The sequence below is a fragment of the Ochotona curzoniae genome, unplaced genomic scaffold (genome assembly GCF_017591425.1).
Source record: "Ochotona curzoniae isolate NIBS_2020 unplaced genomic scaffold, NIBS_Ocur_1.0 patch426, whole genome shotgun sequence".
NCBI lineage: Eukaryota > Metazoa > Chordata > Mammalia > Lagomorpha > Ochotonidae > Ochotona > Ochotona curzoniae.
In genome coordinates, this window is record NW_024467002.1 from 25,858 (window position 1) to 52,411 (window position 26,554).

Sequence of the window (26,554 nt, forward strand, 5' to 3'; positions counted from 1 at the left end):
GTAAGCCAGACGTCCGTCCAATCACACATCTTCTTCGCCCGAATCCTTAATGTGCTGAATTATTCATGTGTCTCCTGTCACGCTCTTTATCCTCTGCTGTGAAACTAAACATGGGCCGGGTCCCTCTGCAAACTTGTTTACACTATCACCGTTTCTTTTTTATTTTTCTCAAGGGAAATATTCTTTTAACAAATGCGGTATAAAAAGCAAAAACTAACTCTCACCAACTTTAAGAATGAATGGGTTTTAGCTGAATAAACTTCACCATGTGGGCTTTTAACTTTTTGTATTTCTGACCATCAGTGTTGCAGAAACCTCCAAGGACTCACATCTCAAATTCAGCCAGGTAACGTTGGACTTAATTTTGGTTAGCGATGGCTTTGAAACGAGGACATGAAGCCAGTGGGTATATCAGATTTATCTCTGCAAAAAGAGAGAGCACTTGTATCGTGTTCTCTCACTCACACACCTACATCCAAATAAACTTACCTTCTGGCCAATCCAAAATCAATAATCTTTATTTGCTTAGCATCCCGATTCACACACAGGATATTCTCAGGCTGCCAGGAGAAAAGAGACACATTAGCAATGAAAACAACTATCCTTGCCTCAAATTGTCCTTGGACCACAACTAAAAATACAACCGTACTCAGGAAAAACATATCAGGCCTTTCACTTGGGGACTGGCTTGTCTGTGTGGGTATTTTCTCCTTTAATTATGTGGTGGATGAGGTTGTGGGTCCCCTGCCAGCCTTGCATTACCCTGCTGGTCCCACTCCATGGTTTTGCAGTTACCATAATGCCTGAGTTCAGGCAGAGGCCTTCTTGGAGGGAAATGAAGGAAAGAAGCAGCCTCGGGATTTTGCAAATGAATTGGCAGGGACCCACTCAGAACTCGACAGCTACCTCCCTAAAATTATGAAGTATGAATTTCTCCTTCTTGGAAGAGTCCTTCTTCCAGAGATTTACGAGTTCTGAGAGAAATGACCTGATTCATTGGAACAACCACATCGAGTGTGCAATACAATCCAAGCATTCCCGACCTCTAGATGTCCCCCCTTTGCATTTGGTCTACGAGAAAGCCTCCTGGAAGAGGAAGGCTTTCCTTTCCTGGCCATTCTTCATCTCATACAACTCCAAGGTTTTGCTGTGCGTTGTCTTCGTGCTTAACCCCTGGACTAAATTTCCTTGGTGTCAAACTTGGATATGACTCTGCCTCGCTAACCTAACACTCAGGGAGAAAGGACAGGGGGCAGGCTGCAGCTCTGCCGTTGGGTGTTCGTGGATTGCATGATACGTGTTCCTACACGATTAGGTTCAGGAAAATGGCAGCCTGGGAAGAATATGGAATTGGGTTTAAAGTCAGCATCGTCCACGAGAGAGAATTAAACCTGCCAAGGAAAAGTCAAGAACTTTCAAAACGCTGATCCCAGCTCTGCCCTAAGAAGTGAGGGCACGCACGGGGCATGCTCACACACGTCACTGGATGCCAGGCCTGCATTTCCTCAGCCCGTTCAGGCAGAGTATTTTGGCTTCCGCCTCCCACACCTTTCTGAAGAAGAGGTTCAAATGAGAAACTCAGCCACAGTTTATGAAATGATATATTGTCTCCTTAATCAACATTCAATAGTCCCCTGGGTTGAGTGTAGCGTCTTTGAAAGGCTTTTTCTAACATATCTCTAAACCAGATGTCGGGGGAGTAAAAGTCATTTTCTGCAGACAAAGTGGGTGCTATGTTAGAAGAGCTGGTTTCATGCTTAAATAACTGGTCAATTACGCACGAAGCCATCCAGTTGTCCAAGAATACCGTAGCATCCAAAAAACTGGTTTGCAGAATGAAAAGAAACAGCTTGGAGGGCATTTCCAAAAGTACATGTCTTACGATTATGAGATCCAACAATATTCATTGAATACAATTTGCAAACCAGAAAAACATACAGGAGACCTTTTCTTCAGGTCACCCATAATTTCCCCCTCCCACCCCCTACATGGGAACAAGTATTTTTAATGTTTTTGGCCCCTTTCCTTCCAAGGAGCTTTCCGAAAAGCTAGTCGGTAACAACTCACCCAGTCGTCGTCTTAGGTATTATCTTTACATACAAGCCATAACTAAAACAACCCATTGCAAGTTTTCAGTCAACAGTGTGAAGCCGCAGATGGAGTCAGCTGGCTTCCCCTAGGCCAGCTCCTATCCCCAGTTGCCAATCAAATCCCCGTGGGGATATCTCCAAACTATCTATGCTCAATGAAAACGCTCCAAGAAAACAGGCGTGATCAAGCTCAGTTCGTAGCTGAGGACTCTGCTAATGAATTTCCCCTTTAACCTGGTCATTTAATATCCCACTCCCCCACCCTGCTCTTGCTCCACTGGGGACGGGAAAAACAACAGCCATAAATCAAGCAAGTGAGGAGAGCAAAGCTGGAGGAAGACAGGCCCATGGAAACCTATTTAAGGAGGCTTCATTTATTTAGCTGCACAATCCCTGGTGCTTTGCAAGCGCTAGCATGTTCTGTGGAGGGTATATTTTATCTCACTGACATGCTGTGCAGACAGGGAAATGAGAAAATGATGGAGCCACACAAGAGGACATATGTTAGGCTGTTTAGCTCCAGTATTAGACATAGTATTAGTATGAGGATTTGGAGGTCTGGGTCTTGTCTTGGTTGTATCTAGGACTGTCTGCTGTCCAGTTCTAAGAGCTTCATAATCAAAGTCCTAGCTTCTCTGCTTCTGATCTAGCCCCCTGTGAATGTGGTTGGGAAAGCAGCAGCAGCTGGCCCAGGTGGTGAGTCCCTGCAACCGCATGGGAGACCCAGATGGCTTCACCTTAAACCAGTCCCAGCTGTCAGGGCCATTTGGAGAATGAAGCAACAGATGGAAGATTCTCTCTGTGTCTGTCTGTCTGTCTCTCTCTCCTTAAGTTTCTTGGGCTTTCAAATATATAAATAGATCTTTAATAGGGAGCAGCAAGAACAATAAATACAAGAAGAAAGGAAAGCAGCTTGACTGTTCTCATTTGCTGTCAACAGTTTCCAGCATGGTGCCCCTCCCGTGCACCTGTCTGCCCTGCTCCTCAGCACTCACCCTCTGGCTGCTCTGTATTCCAACCGCCACAGTGCTGGCTCAGCCTTCTGCCATACTCCAAGAAAGCAGACCCCTAAAGTCCAGATTTCCCTAAAAGATTTCAGAAAGGTCTGGGGGACTCTTGGGTATCCTCCAAGGTTGGCCATCATCAGGGAATTCTGAACTAGCTGAAACCCTCCCCACTATTTGAAAAGGTTGGGGTGGTGATGGTGATGATTTTCATTCTAAACTTTGAGGAAAACCTTCTACCACATGGAAGTCTTTAAACACTGGCCAAACACCAGAATCTGAATACATACATGTATTGAGGGGGTGAGAAAAGGTTTGGAAATGAGGAGAGCAAGTTAAGAAACAGGGTTGTTACTCGTTTTTGAAAACCTAGTCAGGGATGCTGCCCCTGTCCTGAGCTGGTGCCTAGGTGCTGCTGGGACACAGGACCCCAAGGGGGAGACACGCAGGCAGGCTGCTCTACCTTCAGGTCCAAGTGCAGGATGTACATCTGATGCATGTGTCTGATGCCCTCGCATATCTGCTTGACAAACAGAATGGTGTCCAGCTCCGTCAGGTTGCAGTTCTCATCGATGATGCGGTCGAAGAGCTCCCCACCATCCACACTGCAGAAATGAGACAGGGAAACCCTTCGTCCCGGTCCCTTCACGGCCATGCACTTACCCAGTAGCCACTCGGTGTGTCAGTTCCTCTAACTCTGCCCAGGGGCGTGGAGACACAGCCATCCATCTGCCCTCTTTGGCTAGCTTGGTGAGACAGTTCTGTTGAAGACTCGTCATTTTTCAGACTTTCGGTTTTACAGGCACAGAATTGCAAAGCCCCTTTTATCAGTGGGTACAGCACTGGAATGAATCCCTGTGTTACACTGAACACGTGTCAAAGATCCAGAAGACTGGATGTGTAAGGGTAGGAAAAATAGGAAAAAATCCCAACGCCACCTGCAGGTGAGTTACCCTTCTGCCCAATGAGACCCCAGACTCATTTCAGTGACAAGTCGGGTCTACATGGCTTGGCTAGCCACATTATTATCCATAAGACCTTATTGTACCATGATAAACAGAACCCAAAAAGGGGGGAAAGCACACACACACACACACATATATACTGAATCACAGTATTGATTCAGTTTTAGAATTATTTGTTGTTCAACTAACCCATGATGAAGTTTTATGAAAGTGATCTTACATTGAAGCTTCTTTGCTGTAATCACCAAGGCTTTGATATGAATTGTGTATTAGCAAATGCAGTCATTCTCCTTGTCTACTGGTTCAGTTTCCACCTGGGATTGACTGCGGACAGCAGAGCACGATGTACCACTCAGGGGAACCGACTCAATGAGACCACATTCACATTAGTTTTACTTCGCTGTATTGTGATAACGATCCGGATTTTATTTCTAGCGAGCACTCATCTCTTACTATGCCTAATTTATAAATGAAACTTTATCACAGATACGTATGCACAGGATAAAATGTGACATATATAGGATTCAACACTATCCCCCCTAGGGCTCTGGAGACATACGCCCTGTGGGAAGTGAAGGCAACTGGATGTAGTTAAAGTACAAGTGGCTAGAACCAATGGGGTGTCACAGGGAGCTAAGCACTCCATGCAAGACTAGCATCCTGTATTGGAGAAATAATATTTTTCTACTTCCTATGTGGCTCCCTATGAATTTGTTGATAAAGCTGCAGAAGATAGCTCAGATATTTGGCCCCCCTGGGGCCATGTTTTGGCACAGCAGGTAGAGCTGCCATCTGTGATGCTGGCACCCCATACAGACACTGGCCATTTTTCATCCAGTTAATGGGAAAGCAATATAAGATAGCTCAAATGCTTGGTCCCTCGCACCTATATGGTTAGACTCAGAAGCAGCTCCTGGCTCCTGGCTTCAGCCTGCCCATACCCCGGCCATTGCTGTCACTTGGAGGGTGAATCATCATGTAGAAGACCTCCCCCCCCCCTCTCTGGATTAACTCTGCCTTACAAATAAATAAAAACAAATCTTAAAAAAAAGCCCTGCCATCCATGTGAAAGACCCGGATGGAGTCCTGAACTTTTGCCTTCAGCCGAGCCTATCCCTAACTATTCAGGTCATTGCAGAGCGAACCAGCAAATGGAAGATCGATTTCTCTGTGTCTCTCTGTCTCACTCTCTCTCTCTCTCTCTCTCTCTCTTTCTCTCTCCACCTTTCAAATAATTAAATAATGAATCTTTTTAAAAGCATAAACATTTTGCTTTCTTCCAGCTTATGTAATATATAAGCTTCATTTCTGTAACCTAGATACCAAGCTGGGTGTGCTCTCGTTACTTGTATCAATAACATAACACATGGACACGCACATGCAGGAGTCTCCTTACTAGAACTGACGGGAGCCTGTGTTGCTCGACCTGCGCTGTTGCAGTGGTGTGGGGGGCTGGGAACAAGGGGTGAGACAGGGACACCTACTATTCCAGGACCAACACGATGTCATTCTTGGACTCGAAGGCATCGTAGAGCTGAATGAGGTTCACATGGTCCAGCTGGTTCATGACATTGATCTCGTTCTTTACTTCTTCCTGCATGGGAGGACATGGCGCTTTAGTGTGCCTGCGATGGGACATGGCTTGGGGAGCCACGCCCTTCTCCAGTGGCCTTTACCTTGTCCTTCACGCCTCTGGTCTTAATGATTTTGGCAGCCAGCTTCAGTCCAGTAGCTTTCTCTTCGCACTTGTGAACCTGGCCGAAACGCCCGCTGTCGAGGAAGAGGGAGAGATATGGAACAGGTGCTGCATAGCAGTGCCAGGGAAGGGACAAAACAGTAACTACATCTACCGTAACTTTAACGCAGTATGAAATCTCACTCCCGATCCAGGAAAAAGTAAGTTAGCACACACTAAAGGCCCCTGTCCCTGTTGTGTGCAATGGTGACTGTCACAGAAGGGACTGGAAAGGCTGAGGGAAGGGGCCCCCAAGCAAACAGAGAACTCGAGGGAGGCCACCACACAGCAGAAAACAGCCCCTGCAACACTGGACAGAAGCAGGAGCTGTCAGGTGCCGCATCCCACTCAGTGCAGAGGCAGATGAATCTTGCTACAGACATTGCATCAGTATCAACAAAGCCCAGCAGGGCTTCAGCTGCAATCAGATCTTCAGCTGTAGTCCTTACTGAAGCACATCAGCCCAGCACAGCTACACGAGCTGCTGGTGAAGAAATGTATTTTGTCCCTTCATTAGCCATGGTAACTGGAACTGCCTGGCCCAGCAGTGGCACCCGTCGCTGTCTGACTCCAGGGCTATCTCAACTTTCAGGCTCTGTAGCATGACTTCTGCAAGGGACTTGACTGTTGTGGCCATCTCACAGGACTCATGCTTTTTCCAGCAAACTGGATGACCTCATGCTAAAGGAACAAGGATGTCAGAGAAGTCACAAAAATACTTTACAGGCCACAAGACAGGACATGACTCCAGAAAATTTCAGAGGAAGGGGGGCAGTGATCCCTAGCACGATGGATGACAGACAAGGTGCTACACCCTGAAACAGAAATATAGGGTGGGCTTTTGGTCTGGCAATTAAAGCACAATTTGAGATGCTGTGTCCCACGATAGAGAACCTGGATTCAATTCCTAACTCTGGCTCCCCAGTTTTAACTTCCTGCCCATGCGTATCCTGGAAAGCCAGGTAACGACTCAACTGGTTGAGAGACCAGGGCTGGGTCTCTCCTGGCTTTGGCATGATCCAACCCCAATCGTTGTGCGGAAGAGGGAAGAGGAAGGAATGACCCAGCAGATGGTAGCTCGGTTTCTCTCTCTGTGTCTCGTGTCTCTCCATCTCTTAAAACATATATATTTTTTTTAGCAGAAGGAGGTGCAAGTCTGGATATCTTTGCGTTTTGAAACAAGGCACATGCACATGTGACTTATTTGTGAGTGAGTTACAAGTTGCCCATGTGGAGTGGAGCCCAGAGCAAGTGGTGACCAGCAACCAGGAAACCCCAATAGTGCCCGAAGAGGGAGGAGAAAGGAGCTAGCGACAAACATTCCTGCAAACACACACACACACACTGGGAATCATTTCAAAGTGTCCTCTGCAAATAACCATTCTCTCTTTAGAGAAACAGCTTCTGGCTGGCCACTGACCTCCCTGAAGACCCATGTCCTTTAGAATCCCATGCACCAGTTCATACTTTGTAATTTTCAGTGCTCCCCCAAGCCCATCCCTATGGGTTCTTGGAAGGTTTCCTGTGGTGGACTGGCTAGGGAGGAGAAAGTCAGCTGGCCCTGAGTGGCAGAGCACAACAGAAATGCACAGAAAGAGGAGGAGGAAGGATAGACCACAAGAATCAGCTGCCTACTTGTTGATGACCACTCACAGGTACTGTATTGCAATAGCTCGGCCTGTTTTCCTTGTGATGACATATCAGTAATATACACATGTATGGAAACTTTAATTTCTTCATCTGAGTTCACATACACATGCTGATGGGAGAAACCTGCATAGTTAGGTTTGGGGTTACAAGACCTTTTATGTGGATTTTGAACGAGGTCAAAGGGGGGAAGAACAGTCTCCTCTGTGGATGCACAGAGAGAAAGAGTGTTTCTAAGTGTCCCCCGAACAAATCCTTTAGTAAACAAAATCTATTGGAACCAGTGTCGTGGCATACTAAGCTAATCCTCTCTCTGTAGCATTGGCATCCCATATGGGCACCAGTTCATGTCCTGACTGCTCCACTTCCTATCCAGCTCTCTGCTTATGGTCTGGGAAAGCAATGGAGGGTGGCCCAAAGCTTTGGGACCCTGCACCCATGTGGGAGATCCAGGTCCTAGCTCCTGTGTTCAAATTAGCTCTACTCCAGTTCTTGTGGCCATTTGTGAAGTGAGCCAGCAGGTGGAAGACCTCCCTCTCTATCTCTCCTTCGCTCTGTAAGTCTGCCTTTCAAATTAAAATTAATTAATTTTAAAAAGTCATCTGTTAGACAGATGATAGTAATTAATATAGAAACAGTATGACTGGAAAACCAGCCACAATGACCCTAAAGTTTGACACATGCCGCAGGAACTATGCAGTCTTACTCATTTCTACCTTTTGTCTCCTAAGGCCTTAAGCCATGGCTTTGGGCAGCTTCTGAACCCTCCAATGACTCATGTTGGGATTTTCTTACTTCCAGACATTACAGCATGGGAGGAAAAGCAGATAATAAGCACAGCATCTATTGAGTCATCGCATTAACCCTTCTGGCACTGGGGGTGTCTTTCAGAAATGGTTCAAAGCCCTCTCCCAACGTGTTTCTATAGGTTGTGATTCTCGGGTGGAGGCCGCCAGGGGTGGTGAGCGCCTGGGCCTCTCATGGGAGGCTCTCTGCTGTCATGGGAACAGTGTTCAGATCCAGGGTTACTTACCCTCCTAAGATTTCTGTTTTGCTCACGGTATAGAAACTGTTGACCGCCTCCTGTTTGGCTGTCACAATACGGTGACCGAATGGGGCAGCAGGTGCCAGGATGCCATCTAGCAGGTAAGAGAAAAAGAAAGAGGGGCCACAGGTCAAGCATGCAACCTCTGTGGGGCAGCGAGCAGTGGCTTCCTGATGGACACTGGGTCATTGGTAAAGAAACACAGTGGACCATCTGTTTCACTCCCAATGCTCCACAAATACAGCTTCCATTTCTTGGTTTTATCTCTGACTCAGGAAGATGCAACTTAATACCTGAGACAAGACGGGCAGGACCCCAAGACAGTCAACAATCTTCAGCCCTCACCCCCGACACACTCCATTCTATCCAAACAGATGCTGCTTCCCAGCCGGGTCCATTTTCATTCAAAGATGGGAACTGGTTCAATCCCATTTTTTAAGGGAAAAAAAATAAAAGTTCCAAATACAGCCCATTATTTTAATCAAAATGAAGAGAAAAGAAGGAATAAAGAAACCGTTCTTCACGCCATTGAAAAGTTTGACATCATAAATTAACTTCACCAAAAAAAAAAAAAAAGTGTGGGCTCTATTTAAGACACATGCAAGGCACACAGATGACGCTTTCCCTGGCTGGCTGGGAATAAAACACCCAATAAAACGTATTCTACGGCTCTCACATTTCTCCCACGTTGCACCTTCCTTCTTACGCATTTAAGCTCTAGTTCATGTCAACGTCAGTTTTAACTTACATAATGACTCAGTAATAAAACCCCATATCCCTTTGACTTCTGCGTGACTATTCCTGTTCATGGCCTTGTACCTGCCCGGGTTCAATTTAGTCATTTATTAAGCAGCTACTGCACGCATGTTATAAGAACACTAGCGGGGAAACATAGCTTATAGCTTTCATTTCAGAAATTCGTATTTATTCACCATATGTTTCTTGCACACTTCTCTCGTTCTAGACATTGACAAATGCCTTCTTTAGAAAAAAAAATAGATAAGTCTTCAGAAATCTGCTTTGTCACAGCCATCCTCTCACAGGTACACTGGACAATGACATCATGAAAAAATGTCCTTGGTGTCATTCCCTGTATCAGATTTTGTTTTGTTTAAACAGAGTTAAAGACACAAGTAATCTTGTGCCAATCCTAAATCCCAGGATAGCACCATGGTTCCCTTAGACCATGAGACTACGTGAAGTTTAGCTGGAGATGCTTGCTGTAAAAAGGTTAAGAAGCTCTCAAAGTCTGCAACAAAAGCCACTTCCTACCCAGTGGGATCCCCAGTTCTGGCTCTCTGGAGGTCTTCATTCCAGCAAGTTCCTGGGGCTCGCCCGGGTCGCTCTCCTGCGTTTGCACGGCTTCCTGGGGCCTTTCCAAGGCATGTTGATGGCCCGCTCCCGCTCCATCCATTCTGCTCTTCTTGTTGTCCTCGTTGATGAAGCACTCCTCCTCCTCTTCCTCCGTCACTCTTCGTTTACTGCAGCCTGTGGACTCGACTTGCTCAGCCTTCTGCACACCGACTTCTCTTGCTGAATTTCCCAGGCTTGGTAGTGATGGGGCAAGAGCCTGTAGGCTGCCGGCGCACCTGGAAAATAAAATCCAGCTGCAGCTCTCAAACGTTGCACGGTGAAAACTTTCCGATGGTTCAGAATCCTTAGCATTAAAACTTTCCAGAAGTGGCGTCTCGGGGAAGAGATGTAACTTCAGTGAGAGGGCTGAGCATTCTGATATTTGAGGCCAAAATACAGCTATGTGCTTCCCACTAGAGATGTAGGCTTCCGAATTCCCCAGTGGCCTCCTGATGACCCCACACTCTTGCACTGTCCCCATGGCAATGCAATAGTTTTCCAATGCCTACGTTAATTTTTTTCCTTGCCTTTCCTTACTAAAGAGAAAAATGATGAGATTACAGCAATGTAAAAGAAGCAATGATTTGCACCATGGCATGGTAGGCTAAACCTCTATATACAGGGACTGGCATCACATATGAGTGCCAGTTCAAGTCCCAGTGGCTCCCCTTTCCAGATCACAGCTTATGGCCTACAAAAGCAGCGGGGGTAGCTCAAGTCCTTGGGGCCCAGCACCTATGTGGGAGACCTGGAAGAAGCTTCTGTCTCCTGGTTTCAGTCGGGCTCAGCTCCGGTTATTGCAAGTGTTTGGGGAGTGAACCAGTGGATGGAAGGTCTCTTTCTCACTTTGTCTCCTTCTTGCTTTTTCTGCCTTTCAAGTAAGAAGAAAATATGTCTTTTTTTCTTCTTTTTAAAAATATTTATTTATTTCTACCCAAAAGTCAGATTTACAGAGCAGAGGGGGAAAAAAAGATCTTTTGTCTGCTGGTTCACTTCCTAAGTGGCTTCAAGGGCCAGAGCTGAATCGATTCAAAGCCAGGAGCCAGGCAACTCCCTTGAGTCTCCCATGTGGATGTAGGGTACCAAGGCTTTGGACTCTCCTCCACAGGCCACAAGCAGGGAGCTGGAAGGGAAGTAGAGCAGCCAGAACACAAATTATGGTCTACATGAGTTCCTGGCGAATGCAAGGCAAGGACTTTAGCCACTAGGCTACTGTACAGGGCCCAAAATAAAATAAATAAATATATATATAAAGGGAAGAAGCAATAATCCCCCTATGTAATAACAGAAATGACAGCAAATGAACTGACCTGGCATCTGGTTTGGGATCGCTCCTGTCCTCACTAAGCACAGCTTCATGGCACTGGGCATGCTCACTCATTATGAGTGCTTATGTTTAGTTCATAGAAATTTAGATTTCTTCAAGAATAGGTTTCAAATAGACTATTTGACATTTTATTAAGAATTATGTCATACATTTCTTTTAGAAACAGCATACACAGGCATCTTAATTCTCTTTGCTCCAAATATGAGTGGGGAAGCGGTATGTCATAGCCTAGAGTAATTCATTTTATTAGATACAAAATCGCCCAAATTTTGTGTGCAGCTTTGCAGTTAAGGAAGTCTTTGTATAATCTACTTCTTATTCAGTCCTCACAGATATTTGAGAGAAAACAGTCAAGTTACTATTCATAATGGGGAAAGTAAACTTGAAGACTCACATTTCAACACATATTTAATCACTTATTATACTCTAATTGCTAAAAATGTCTTTTATGTAATATTCTTTTAAAATATCTTTCTGTTTCTTTGTAAGGCAGAATGAGAGATAATCTTCAATTTGTTCTCTCTAAATGCCCGTTCCAGCTGGGTGCTGGGCCAGCCAGTCCAAAGCCAAGAGCCAGGAGCTGGCAGCTGCATCCAGGCACCCCATATGGATGGCAGGTACTGTTGGTCGCAGGGATGCTCAGTAACCAAAGGCTGGACTAGGAGTGGAGACGGAGCCCCATCCACAGCACTCCAATGCAGGTTTGGGCATCCCAAGTGGTCGTTTAATCCACTGGACTACTACATTCACCCCTCTAACTCTCCTAAAACCATCGCTTCCTGTGACTACTAATAATTATTATCATTGTCTACCAATCAGGAAGAGAGTTAGGGGGAAAATGGCTAAAAATAACAGTCAAGAAGACAAAAAAAAGTGGACCTGAGAGATTCCCATGAGGTGAGAGACTGGATTCTAATGCTTTGCTCTAAAAGAAGCCTCTGCCTATGGCAGCCTCGGCTGTGGGCACGTACGGCTGGAGTCCTACCTGTCATGGAACTGATCACCACTGGTTTGATGAGCATTTGACTTGTGACTGGAATGGGGGTCCAGCATCTCTTCCTTGGCAGACGTTGGTTCTTTTTTCTCCTCTTCTCTTTCACTGCTGTCTTCCTGAAATTCATCTTTCCCCCCTTTGAACACTGGACATCCGCTTGGATCCACATTATTTTCCTGCCCATTCAGGCTCTTGGAAGTGTCTTTGTCATCTCTATTCTCTCTTGTCTCTATGGAATTTTCTGGCACAGCATCCCCTCCCTCATCTTGTCTTTCTGAGTAACATATGGTCAGACTTGTCTGGGCTAGAGAGAAGTTGGTCTTCTCAGCATTTTCCACGTTGAGTTTATGAATCTTCTCTTGTTCGGAAGAGAGCTGCTGCTTCTGGGTAGATCTCTCTAGAAGCCATCATAGGATACAAAGTATTTTAATTGGAATCTGATGCAATCAGATATGATCCAGGCTTGCTATACTGGCATTTCTATTCAGGTTTTTCCTTCTATCAGTGGCTAGAAACTTTTAAAAACAAAGTACAAGGAGACAGAACCAACAGACTGGCTACTGAGCTCCAAGAGTTTCCCCTGTTTGCAGCTGGTAAAGCCAAAAGTCATTCAAATAGGGATATTAAAAAATAATAACAATAAGATAGCACTACCTCATGGTCAGCATACACTGAGCATGGGCCATATACTGGTTTCATGGACATGGAACATTCTCAGAAAAGAACACTCCTTATCTACAGCGCACTAGGCTTTTCAAGACATTACCTGCGAGCAGTGATGTTCTTTCGCAGCTGGCAGGTGCTCCTTGCTTCGGATCAGAGTTTGGCCATCCCTCCTCCTTCAGCTGTGGGTACACAAGTGACTGAGGTTACTAGTGGCACCAGGATTCTCAGCTTCAGCACCACCAGCACACAGGTTCATGGTTTGTTGTGGAACATCTCGGGATGTGAAGCAGCTTCCTTCGCCGCTGTCCGCTAGACGCCAACTGCACCTTGCAACCATCACGTGTCTCGGTTTGAAATTCACTCTCAGTTATTTTGAAATATTGTACAACATGGACCCTGTTGTACAACCATTATATGAATAAAAAAAATCACCAGAAGTTGCCAAATGCTGAGGAAAGGATTGCTGGAGAACCATTACGTCAAATACTTCAAAAAGAGGGGAAAGGCATAAAATTCACAGTAATGCAGAGGACAGAATAGTGTGAGTTAAAGAGATAGTCTGTGGACAAGATCCGGAAGCAAAGGAACCCATTCTTTTCAAGGAAATTCTGTCTGCTCGTCCCCACATCAGGGTCTCTCAGCATCATCAAATGACTGTCCCCAGCATCCCTCTCAGTAATGTGAACAATATTAAAACGAAAATTAATTTTTAAAAAATCAGAAAAAAAAACAAAGAAAGTCTGTGAAACCCTGTAATTGTTTGTAGAAGGAGCCTCATCTTCAAGATGTTTGTTCATCACCTTTGACCTCTATTTAAGCTATCTTGAAGTGGTTCGTGTGTGAGACAAACAAATATGAAAAGATATGTGTGTAAGGGCTTTGTAAACCAGAGTCAGAGATGAAGACAGCTTTGCAGGTGTGGCTTTCATGTCGTTTATAGCAGATGGCTCTTTTCCTAAGTGGATAAACACCCTTCCTACATTCTTGGGTTCTCTGGGTTAGTTGAACAAACCCTTTTAAAATATCATGCAATAAACAGCCCAATCTTTCCAAAGTATCACACATTCTAAAGTTACGTCTTGACATGAGTGAAATCGTCCTGGAGACGCCCAGTGATTCTTCACCTCGAGAAGGTACACGGCTCGTCTTGGGACGATCGGCTGACCCAGCGCATTGTGTGTGAAGCACCCGTGGCAGAACAAACTGAAGTGGAACTTTGATCCAACAGCAGCCTCCAGTTTCAGAGCAACTTCTATTCTTCAGATGGGGATCTTGCAGCCCGGAGATTGGTTTAATAAACCCCGGGAAGCCAATGTTGGAGATGAGAGCCTCGGAGTTCCTCTTTCAAGAGAACGTGCATGCCTTGGGCTTCTCGAGGCAAAGCCGGTTGCTCCCTGTTCCAAGTTTGCACAGAACTTAGCAGACAGTCCTACCCCTCTCACACCCTTGCCGAGCCTCATGCTGTTGAACTTTGTTTGATCATTTTCTAGAAGATTTTGTGCTTCCTAGAGGTGTAAAGCCCCCTGGTGCTTAGCCTGGAGAACAGCACGTAATGATGACGAGGATGATGATGGTGGTGATGATGGTGATGGTGGTGATGATGATGATGGTGGTGATGATGGAAATTATGATTATGGTGGCGGTGGGGTGATGGTGAGGATGATGATGGCCAGGCTATACTGACCATGGACCGTACACCAAGAATTCTTCTGAATGGTTTATATCATTAACTTGGTTGCTCCTTAAAACAGCCTTTTGGGATAGATGCTCTTAATCACAATTTACCAATAGTGTTGTATAATTTCCCAGAGTTATGAAGTTCAGAAATGGTAGAGGTACAATTCTAAGTTGCATAAATCAGGCTGCTATTATTTTCAACCTTGTATCGAGTCTCTGGAAAAAGAACAGGAAAGCGTGATTGTAGTCACGCTCCGTCGTTGGCCTTTATTGAGGTCTTCTAGAGTTTTGGCTTCTCTTTCCTTACCACAGGAAGTAAAACAGAGTGTGTCAAAAATGAAATAACAGAGCAGTAGAACAAGGAGATACATATTTATCACACAGACGGTTAGAACTAGACCTAGGATGTTGGCACAGCAGTGTAAGCTACGGCTTCAATCATTGCATACCGGTTAAATTCCCAGCTGCTCCACTTCCAATCCCACTGCCGGATAACGCCCTGGCTGTGGCAGGCATCCGGGGAGTGAACCAGTGGAAGAAAGATCTTTCCCTATCTCTCCCTCTCTAACACTCTGCCTTTCAAATTAACAAGTAAATAAATCTTCTAAAAAAGAATTACCATGGAATACAGACAGAGCAAAAGAAAAGGGAAAGAAAATTCAAGCCAAGTTTTGAAATTATATATCCAAATTAGTCTAATAAAGCAGATAAACTGTATTTAAGACATGTTGTGACTTTGTCTTTCGGTGCTTCTGTTTTGAAAACTTCCAGCGGGTTGATAGATATGGTGAGTCTGGATTTATTTTCTGCGGCCCTTCCCATGGGAAAAGCACATGCGGACTTTACAAAAACTGGTGTCCATTACTCAGTTTCTGGGAGAGCCAGGTACAGAGCCTCTGTGTCCAGCAGCCGACGGCAGGTGTACGCCTCCGCGAGCAGTATCTGCGTTCTTCGGATACAGTTTGCCCCGACCAAACACATCCAGAGAGGCAGGGATGAAGAATGGCTTCTGAGTGACGCTGAGGTCCTCCTTTGGCGCTTAGGCATCACTTAGGTTTCATCATTTAAGTGATGTCAGGACTTCACTCACGGCCCAGGAGCTTTTATTTGCATTTCCCTGTGTAATGCTGCCACCTAGAGGCACGTTGAATCCCAGCGCTTCCTGTCTACGCAAGCGGCATTTTACCCATGTCCTAAGACTGCGGTGGTGGGAGTTTCAACCCGAAGCCGTCCAGCAGTATTTCTGAGCTACGCAAAGAAGCTACTGAAAGAGAAAACGAGCATGGCCACACCTGCTCCTTGCTTGTTTCCCAAAGGAACCCCAGTTTCTACCGACTCAAGAGGAGAGAACCCTGGAGCACCCGTTCCTGAACAACTTTGCTCTTCACCCTGTTACAGGGAGGAAAACCACACCCTTGCCAAGTTCACGTTCAAGACCGCAGGTCACTCACATTCACTCTTGGAGGAGAGAGTCACATATTTACATGTGGGTTCCTTTGTCACTGTTTTAATAATTTAGCAGAGGGCCAGCACTGGGGAGCAGTGGTTAAGCAGTGCTGGCATCCCATCCAGATGCTGGTTCAAATCCTGGCTACTATAGCTCTAATCCAGCTCCCTAAAATGTGCCTGGGAAAAGCAATGGGAAATGGCCTGAGAGCTTGGCCCCTGCTACCCACATGCAGGACCTAGATAACGTGCCTGGCTCCTGGCTGGCCCTGGGCATTGCGGCCATTTGGGAAATGAACCAAAGGGTATCAGATCTATCTATCTCTTCCTCTCTCTCTGTCTCTCTCTCTGTAACTCTGCCTTTCAAACAAATAAACACATCTTTCAAAAAATGATCTGTGAATTTAAGATGACCCAGATGGCCAAGGATTTGAAATGAGCTCTCTCGATGTTGCATCATTTCCCAGGCTGGTCTGCTCAGTGGGATCTGTGCATGGTGGGAGACGGGGGCAGGGGGTACACGTCTACCTGGTTCCTGTAGGGAGTATATCTATTCCATATCCTATGGACTGAGGACTTGAATTTCTCCTCCCAAGTGTATCCATGGAAACCCTAATCCCCAGGAAGGCAACGTTGAGAAGTGGGGTCTTTGGAAGGTGGCTATGTCCGGAAGGTGGAGCTCCCACAGGTGGGGTTACAGTGGACAGGAGGGCATTCTGTCACGTGCGTGCTTTACCTGTATGCTTTCCGACATGCAAGACTACAACCAGAAAATGGCTCCCTGCAAGCCAGGCAGTCGTGGGCTCTGGGCCAGATGCTGGAGCTGCCAGCACCTGGACCCCAACTTCCAACCCCAGAACTGTGGGGAATGAAGGTAAGGTGTATTACAGAATTCTACAGTGTGCAGTCCTTTGCTACAGCAGGCTCACCTAAAGTATCACATTAAAAAATGTATATTTCACACGTTTTAAAACACATGTTCATAAAACTAGACACATATAATTTGAAAATAACTGATATATTAAATGCTATATCTAGATCTAAATATGAGCTGGTTACCAATGCACAAAATTTATAACTAAATAAATGCATCAGGGCTGGCATTGTGGCATAGCAGACAAAGCTACCACCTGAGACACCAGCATCCCATAGCATGCCGGCTTATGTGCCAGCTGCTCCACTTCTGGTCCAACTCCCTGCTGATGATCTGGGAAAGGCAACGGAGGACGGTCCAAGTCCTTGGGCTCCTGCACCCACATAGGATGAAGTCTCAGACTCCTAGCTTTGACCTGACCCAACCCAGTAGCGGCAGTGAACCAGAAAATTGAAGATGTCTCTCTCTTCCTCTGTCTCTCTCTCTCTAACTCTGCCTTTCAAATAAGAAAATATATCTCTTACAATATGTACACACATTGAGGCATGGCTAACAAAGCTTGCATGGCTACCAAAGCAGAATCCAGAGTCCATTCCATTGGATATAAATATGCTCATACTCTGGTTTTCTGAAATAAGTGCTTTAGAAACAGATTATTCTAATTAGTATGTCTAAGAGCAACTGAATGACTAGAATTGTCAGCTTAGGTCTTGTACACTCCTTCTCCTCTGTAAACTGTACTTTAAGGAGCAGATGTCCATTTTGACTGTTCAGCCAGTTTTACATGGCACACATTCTCGTCTCTGTCTGCAGTCCTCCTGATTCCCGACGGGATCCAACCCTAACCGGTGTGTACGGCAGCTCACAGCTGCACCCCACTCCTGCCTGGACATCACTTCGCTCTCACTTAGTGCTGTACACCTGACTCAAGGCTAGGGTAAAACTTGACTTCTCCCAGAAGTGATGAAATAGCAGAAAGGGAAATTAAGTCCACTGGAAAACTTTGCCCATTCTCCCTCTCATTTTCCTTCAATAAAAATCAATTTTAAAAATCCACCCTAAGATAAAAGTTCACCTTCAAAGAGCAGCAGCACCGAGATGGCGGCCACCTCCTCCAGACTTCAGCAATGCTGTGATCACTTCCTGGACTAGAACACCATCAGCTGACAAGCCCATGCCCCGCTCTTTGCCTGGTGCCCAACAAAGGGGCTAAGGATTCTGGATGGGGCCACGTGTGAAGAAAGGCCACTCCGTGAGAAGGGCCTGTCCCCTGGCTGTACCACTGACAAGTGCTGGGGACCATATCTGACAAAATCCTGCCAGCAATCCCCACACTCTTCACTCAGCCATGGCCATGGCCTTGTTGTTGCCACCGCTACAGAACACTGTCTTCATGGCATCCCAGCGGGGACATGAAACTGGGTGAAGTATGTCCCCCAAGTAATGGCTTCTGGGGGTGCCAAGAAGAATGTGTTAGGGTCATTCCCATCTCGTTCCTAGAAATAACAAAAATAAAAATCATAATTCCTTTAAAATGTTGAGCGGGGCTCTTAATAATTTAAGTCCTTGGACAATATGCAGTGAAAGGAATTTTCAGAGGAAATATTAAAGTGGTAAGTTTTTTTTTCCATACAGATGATTTTAGAAATCATTTCTTTTTTAAGAGTTTATTATATTTGAAAGGCAGAATTACAGAGAGAGAAAGAGAGATTCTACTCACTGGCTTCCTCCCCAAGTAGCTGCAGTAGTCAGAGCTGGCCAGTCCAAAGGCAGGCACCAGGAACTTCTTCCGGGTCACCCATATGGGTACAGAGACCCAAGCACTTGGGTCTGCCTGCGCCGCTTTCCCAAGTTGTTTGTAGGGAACCAGATCAGAAGAGGAGTAGCTGGGACTTGAACCAACTCTCATATGGGTTTTCAATGTTGCAGTGCTTGTAGTTAAGGCCTAGCACACACTTGAATGTGCTGTGCCTTAAACATGGAAACACCCTGACATTGAGACCAATTAAAAGCATCCTCCTTGGGCACACCTGTTCCACGGTCTGAAGGGTTGGCATGGTTCAAGGCAGCACAGAATTTGAGCAGTTCCAGGAAAGGGCAAACACTGGCCTTGACCTCAGTACTTGGCAAAAGGGTCCTCCCAGGGCTGTTAATGACATCGGATAGGACCCAACAGTCACCTGAAAAAACAACCCTGCCAGGGAAAGGAAAAGCCTTCCCCTGCACCTCCGGCTCTACGAACAGCATGCCATTCAGAACAGCAGTCTGTAAGACTCCGGCAGGCCCACAGCCAGGAGGGCCCTGCAGTCAGAGGCACTGCCCAGGAAATCACTCAGCCGAGGTACGCAGCCAGACTCATGGGTGGATGACTGTCTTTCATTCTGTGAATCAGTCAGGAGCACCAAAGAGTGTGTAAGCACTGACCACAGCCTCTTCCAGGAAGACTGAGAAGGACACCGTGCTAGTCACATCACCGCTTGGTAGTCCTTACAGGATCCACTTGCTACCACTTCTTGATATTCCTACAGGGTCCACCTGCACCACCACTCGGTAGTCCTTACGGGATCCACCTGCATCATCTCTCGGTATTCCTTACTCGATCCACCTGCAAGTTTTCTTAGCCTGATATTTTTCTCTGCACTTCTGTCTTCCCAATCAATAAATAGAAGCCTTTAAAAAATAATAATAACGTGTGACAGGAATAGAGGAAAGAGATACACAATGAGGATGTTGGGTAACTAAGAAAGAAGAAAGAGGGAAGGAAGGAAGGAAGGAAGGAAGGAAGGAAGGAAGGAAGGAAGGAAGGAAGGAAGGAAGGAAGGAAGGAAGGAATGCTGAAAGAGAGGGAAGGAGAAGGGGAGGGAGGGAGAATGGGAGAGAGGGAGAAAGGGAAGGAGGGAGAAGTTGAAAGACCTGTATTCCACCCTGGCCCAAACCCCCGACTGCAGGGTCCTGCCAGTGGGAACCCTGGGAAGTAGCAGTGATGGCTCAAGTCCATGGATCCCTACACTCATGTGGGAGACCTGGGGAGACCCCGATGGCGTCCTCACCTCCTTGGCTTGGGGATGAATCAGCAGATGGGACAGTGCTATGTGTGACTCCATCTGTTGATCTGTTCCTCAAATAAACAAAAAATATAAAAGAAAGAGGTATTTATTTCAGCTCAAAAAAAACCTTTTGAAATCCATGTACACTTCTTTTCTGTAATATGTATTTCCATGGACTTCTTGCGAATCCCTCCTGTTTAGTCACTTTGGGTCATTGCTTAACACAGATTTCATTTTTCCATCTTCTATGTGATGGAAGAGCTGACCTAAGGCACAACACAATTTTTTGTTGTTGTTGTTCTTCACTTCCCTCCAGCTGCCACATCCCCTGTCCTCCCCAGAGTGAAAATGCTGAGCCCTCCAACACTGCTCTTCTCTTCTTTTTGAAAGCAAACACACACAAAGTTTAGCTTCCTTATTCTGAGTTACAGAAAGAGAAAGGAATAAACAGGGAGAGCTTCCATCCGGTGGTTCAATCCCTCGGATGGCCGCAACAGCCAGCACTTGAGCCTGCCTGGAGCCACAAGTTTCAGCTGGGTCTCCCATGTGGGTGCAGGGGTCCGGGTACCCAGTTTCCGTTGCTCTCCCAAGCACATTAGCAAGAAATTGGGTAAAACCATTGCTGCCTGCAGTGCCAGCATTCCACAGGGGCACTGGTTCATGTCCCCAAGCAGCTCCACTTCTGATCCAGCTCCCGGCTAAGGTCGCTGGGAAAGCAGCAAAGAGTGGGCCACGCCCTTTGTGGCTCGGTCCTGCTGGTCCACCCTGCCTGCCGCCCGCACCTCCCCGCTTCAAGCTCTGTCTTGCCCAAACCCACCTTTGCTCTAACATTGCTTCTCAACCTTGGGTAGGGGCCGGTTGGTGGGTGGCCATGATCTGTTTCCTGGCTTCTGGCTTTTTGGCCTGACCCAGGCTTGGCTTTTGTGGCCATTCTCTCTCTCTCTCTGACTCTTTTTCTTTCTGTGGCTCTGACTTTCAAATAAATAAATACTTTTTCAAAAAAGCTGAAAACTCTAGGTCACAGTGTACCCCTTATCATCTTAAGAGTTATCCAGCAGAGCACCTGCACATGTCAAAAACTGCGCAGAGAGACCCTGGGAGCACGTGTGTGCGCACACGCACGCATCGATATCCACGTTGGAAGGGAATCACAGCTCCTTTATGTTCATGTGAGCCAAATGAGCCTTGCTTGGTAAAATTCCTCTTTTATGCGCCGCGAGACCCAACCTTGGAATGTTTTCCCTCGGAGTTAAAAGTGTTTTCTCACCACCCAATAAAACCCTTGGGTTGCGTCCCACCCTAGACGGTTTTTACGACCAGGCCGCGCACGTGGTCTGCTCCGCGGCACGCTGTTTTATTTTTATTCTCGGCTGGCTTTTATCACTCCATCGCCTGTCTCGGGCTCTGAGCGCTGGCCCTGCTTGGCCTCTCCCCGCTGCCGGGCTGCTGGTGGAGGCTGGCGGCGGCAGCTCAGCGTTTCCTAAGGTGAGAGGATGTGTGGTCACTAGAGCATCGTGGATGTTCCGATCTCAGAGCAAAGTATTTCACTTCCAGCGGTTTTACCGTTCTGCGCTGCTCCAACACTTGTTGCCAAGGTGGGCGGGTAGGTGGTCAGGGCGGGCAGTGGCCTGCAGATCAGCCTGTTCTATCTGCTACCCTCCTTGTGTTCTGTTTAGCTTGTTCCTGGAAGAGGAGGTGCTGGTTTTGTGGTCCCCGGAGCGTTCTCTCTTAAGCCACTGGATTCTTGTCAAACACACAGGTCTGCATCAATTCCTGACTCCTCAGTTCAGCATCCAAGGCCTATTGTGGACATTTGGAGAGAGACCAACGTACAGGATCTCTCTGCCTCTCCCATAAATACTTAGAAGAGAGACACAGAAAGAGATCTGGGGCCAGCACTGTGGTGCAGTGGGTAGCGCTGCCACCTGTGTTACTGACAGCCTACATGGATGGCTGCTCCATTGCCAACCCAGCTCCCTGCTAATGGCCTGGGAGGAGCAGTGAAGGAAAACCTCAGTGCATGGGCCTCGCTGCTTCTCAAATGGGAGACCTGGATGAGGCTCCTGGTTCCAGCCACCTGGGAGTGAATCAACAGATGGAAGAACTCTCTCTCTCTATTTCTACCTCCCTGCAGCTCTGCTTCAAAATAAATAAGTCATTAAAGAATCTGGAAAAAAAAAAAAGAAAGAAACTTCAAAGATCTCAAGAACATTCATGACATATTGGTACAAGTTCTGTGGATACAAACTCACCACTTCTTTCCCTAAATATTGGGTTCCAGTGCCTTCTATTTACAGTGAGTGCATGAACCAACGAGATGGTTCATCTACTGATTCACTCTCCAAATGCCCACCAGAGCCAGGGCTGGGCCAGGTTGAAGCCAGGATCCTAGAGCTCAGTCTGGGTTGGGCGTAAGTGACAAGGACCCCAGTTCTTCAGCCATCATCTGCTGCTTCCCAGGTTATTCTTAGGAAGCTAGAATTCAAGGTGGAGCCAGGACTTGGACTGAGGTAGTACAATATGGAGGTAGTACAATATGGAAAGCAGGCATTCCAAGAAGTGTTTTAAGCACTGTACAAACTCTATGTCATAGTGTTTATAAAGAATGAATTCTAGATCTGTGAGGAATTTTCAAAAAGCCGCCAGAAAAGAGTATTATGAAAAAAAGTTTTGCACCAAAATAAGCTTATATTTTAATTCCATTTCCACTAAATTTTTAAGTACTCTTGTACATAATGAATTGCTGTGCAAAAATATTCGCAAAAGGATTGGGATGATCCTACGTTTATTTGGATCTTGCCTCGGAAGAGCTCTCATCATGCTTAGGGAAGCTGGGGGGAGAAGAGGAAGGAGCTGACGTCCACTGGCCCTGAGGGAAACTGGCAGTGGAAATGCAGTGTTGGGAAGGACCTTGCTGAACTTCTCCAAATGTCCACGCCCCACTCTGAGCCAGACTCTTGGCATGGCCTCAGAGAAGCGAATACACAGCAGGGTACCACAGATCTGAAACTTCCCACTCGCTTCCCAAGTCTGCGAACTGCCAAACTAAGGCCTCAGAGAGTAACAACAGCCAGGTGCTGAGGAAACCACACGGAGGGCGAGTCCTGAAGAAGCAGGAACATGCTCTGATGAGCCCCGAGATGCCAAGGATGGCGGTTGGAAACGAATGCAAGTACCAGAACTAGCTTGGTGTCAAGGTGATTACTGAATTTGAAAGGAAATCAAAGGGATTCTGTTTGGGCCAAATCAGAACTTGAGAAATGGAAGGGAGAGGGAGGGATTGTGAGGTGGGGAAGAGCAGAGGTCACTCAAAGGGGAGATGCTGATCAAAGCTTCAGGGAAGCTGGAGGGAGAACTTTCAGCGAACTCTTGTACCCCGTGGTGATCATTGAGAACGATGGTGGACTGCGAAGAATAGAGATTTTCTTCTCATGCTTTGAGCATCTAAAAGAAAACAGTGAAAGACTAGCCAGGGGGAATCATTGCCAGCAATGCCTTGTCCTTGGAAACAGTGGCCCTGTAACATACACAGCTCCATCCCTGGAATTTGAGGTTTCCTAAGTACTCTGAAAGTGACCTTTACCCCAGGGATCTCAGCACCAGACTTTAAGGAAACCTAGGGGGGCCCTGCCTCATCACCCAGGGCTCAACTCAGCAAGTTCTGCTTTCGTGGGTTCCTTCTTCAGACATGCTTTCCTCTCACATTTTCAGACCCATGGTGCATGCGTATTGCTCACGATGGTGTGCTCTTTGGTGTGGTGGAGCTGCCAAGGAAGAATCCAGCTATTCTAGCATCTAACTCAGCCAGGCCCTGGATGGATTGATTCCATTCATTGATCAGTAAGGCTGTGGGGCAGGGAATGAAAATGGGAGAGGTAACTGGTGGTGTTGGGCAACATTTGCTGAGCATCTCAGCTGAGCAGGGATAAACCATCCTCCTCAATGTCAGGTTGTAAGGTACAACCCCCAGACTCCTGTGCTAAGTGATGGCTCCACTGCTGTGGAGGGAAAAGTTGCTATCTTGTGCCTCGAGGAAACAGTTGTACTGAGACCTTGACTGGAATTGAAATTACTGTGTCACCAAACATATGTGGAGCTGTATCTTCAGTGTGATTGGGGCATCATTTGTTATCTGAGTACCTTTCCAGCAAATACCTTATAGCTAATGCAAATCAGAGTGTGTACTCTCAACAATCGTTTGCTAAGTACATGCATTTAAGAACTATGCTTCTCATTTATGCATGGACTGTCATTTCCTTAGCATGTTTCAACACATCAGCCCAGACAGATACGTCACAAGTTTACAATGAAGGGCCCGGCGCAGTGGTGCAGTAGTTAAGGTCCTCGCCTTGCACGCCCAGGATCCCATATGGGCGCCGGTTCTAATCCTGGCAGCCCCGCTTCCCTTCCAGCTCCCTGCCTGTGGCCCGGGAAAGCAGTCGAGGATGGCCCAAAGCTTTGGGACCCTGCACCCGCGTGGGAGACCCAGAAGAGGCTCCTGGCTTCGGATCAGCATAGCATCGGCCGTTGCGCTCACTTGGGGAGTGAATCATCGGATGGAAGATCTTCCTCTCTGTCTCTCCTCTCTGTATATCCACCTTTCCAATAAGAAAATAATAAAAATAAATCTTTAAAAAAAAAAACAAGTTTACAATGAAAATTGGAAAATGGCTACAAAGCTGGAATTATCCCCCCACCAAACTGACGGCCCATTTTACTTCCCTGGGATATCAAACCTTGTATTTCCTAGAAGCGAGAGCAAACAGTAGGTATCTCCTTTGAAATACCAAATTCAAGCTCTTTGCCTATCACTTAATCCAACACTAAATTGAGAACTAAACAGATGCCTTTGCATTTTATGATTAAAATCCTTCACAATATGGGTACTTCAGGAAGCCCGAGGGAAATTAAATGAAAAATAGCTTTGTTTCGATACACAGAACTTTTAAAATCCATGCATGAATTTTTCATGACATGCATTTTCCAGAAGTTTTTTGGAGACCCCACATATTTCTGTGACAACCACACAGTGATTCCAATTATTCGTCCCATTCACATCTCTTCTGTCCTAGAGTTCTGGATTGAGCTCTAGAGTTCAAGGTTGCCCCAGAAGCAAGATGGAAAATTGTATAGGGCAGGAGTACATGCTCCAGTTCAGATGGCTGCAGGAAAAAACCCCTTCGGGGTGCTCTCCCAAGTCTGCCAAGCCTTATAATCTGCTTTCTTGTAGGGATGACAAAATCCTAAGTACAGATCAGAGAAGGCGTGGCCTTGCTCAGTGGATTGGATGCTGTGTAGTTACATCTTCAGTATTTCAAGCTCCTCTCATCCCTCAGCAGCTGAGGGCTTGGCTTGGGTTTTCGGCTTCTCTCCCCAAGCCCACCCGCTGCATTAGGGATTGTGGACATCCAAAGAGTTGCTCTCCTGGGGACTTCTCTCAAAAAGTTCCCCAGTTGCTTTCTTTCTATGACAGGAAGGCAGAGTGATGGGAGCAGCCTTGCAGGTTTTCTCACATTTCTTCCCAGGAGCTGTTCAGAGGCAGCAAAGGGTGCTGGAGATGGGGTGTACACAGGCTGAGCTAGGAAAACACGCCCTGGTCCTTGCCAAACTCACAGTGCCTCTCCGCCACAGCACTGAGCCTGCCTTCTCTGTTTACACGGGGAGTTTTATTTGCTGATTCAACTAATACTAACAGGGCCAGGTGCTTCACTTGGTAGTTCAAATAATGATATCTCCTAGCAGAGTGCCTGGGCCAGTGTGACAGCTCCTGACTCCACACAGCTGGAGGCAGTGGTGATGGTTCAAGTCATTGGGTCTGCACAGGAGTGTGTGCTTGGGCTCTGGTTCCTAGTTTCAGCCTGTCTTAGCCCAGCTGTTGTGCATATGTGGGGCGTGAACCAGAAGACCAGAGCATTCTCTCTTGCTTGCTTGCTCACTCTGCCCTAGCCTGTGTATGTGGGCAACCCTGCACGTACATCTTCCTCTCTTTGTGTATGTGTGTGCCTCTCAGATGAGCAAATAAGACTGGCAATCTCTTATTCTCCAAGGAAAGACTGCTTTTTCTCAAGGAACAAAGCAAAAGGTAAAACTCTTTGTTGTGGAAATCAGCTGGTTATTGTCCAGGTTGGGCTAAAAGTATATCAAAAAGAAATCTGACATTTTCACAGATTTGAAATGCATGTTAGAAAGAGATAAAGAAAATATAAGGATTTTGTTTCACAATCCAGAGTCAAAAAATAACTCTTAGGAATGGTTCTGTGGCATGGCCGGTAAAGCCACTGCCTGCGGCACCAACGTCCCAGATGGATGCCAGTTGGAGTCCTGGCTGTTCCACTTCTGATCCAACTCCCTGCTGATGGTCCTGGGAAAGCAACAGAGGACGGCCCAAGCCATTGGGCCTCTCCACCCATGTGGGAGACCCAAAAGAAAATGTTTGCATATTCAAATGAGTACATGAGGTTTCCCATTTCTGGGTCTTTTTAAGCCTTTTGAACCTTGTCTTCTTTTGTGGGGAACTCTGTTAGGGTCTTTGTTTTGTTTTAGAAACAGATGTATGTATTTATTTGAAAGAGTCACACACACACAGAGAGAGAGAGAAAGAGAGAGAGAGAGAGAGAGAGAGGGAGAGACAGAGAAATTCCAGTGACCACTGCAGGGCCAGTGTGAAGCCAGGAGCGAGGTGTT

The 26,554-nt window shown here is 46.4% G+C and overlaps 1 protein-coding gene across 1 annotated transcript in view; it reads right to left on the bottom strand.

Moving 5' to 3' along the window:
- Window positions 1-26,554, bottom strand: part of LOC121167776 (myosin light chain kinase family member 4-like) — a 66,806-nt gene that overhangs the window by 8,102 nt on the left and 32,150 nt on the right. The window contains exons 2-8 of the mRNA XM_040997364.1: window positions 12,927-13,005; window positions 9,759-10,019; window positions 8,475-8,580; window positions 5,736-5,829; window positions 5,544-5,653; window positions 3,558-3,699; window positions 490-560 (exon numbers count right to left, since the gene is read on the bottom strand). Of these exons, the coding sequence (XP_040853298.1) occupies window positions 490-560; window positions 3,558-3,699; window positions 5,544-5,653; window positions 5,736-5,829; window positions 8,475-8,580; window positions 9,759-10,019; window positions 12,927-13,005 (863 nt within the window). The remainder of the gene's footprint in view (window positions 1-489; window positions 561-3,557; window positions 3,700-5,543; window positions 5,654-5,735; window positions 5,830-8,474; window positions 8,581-9,758; window positions 10,020-12,926; window positions 13,006-26,554) is intronic.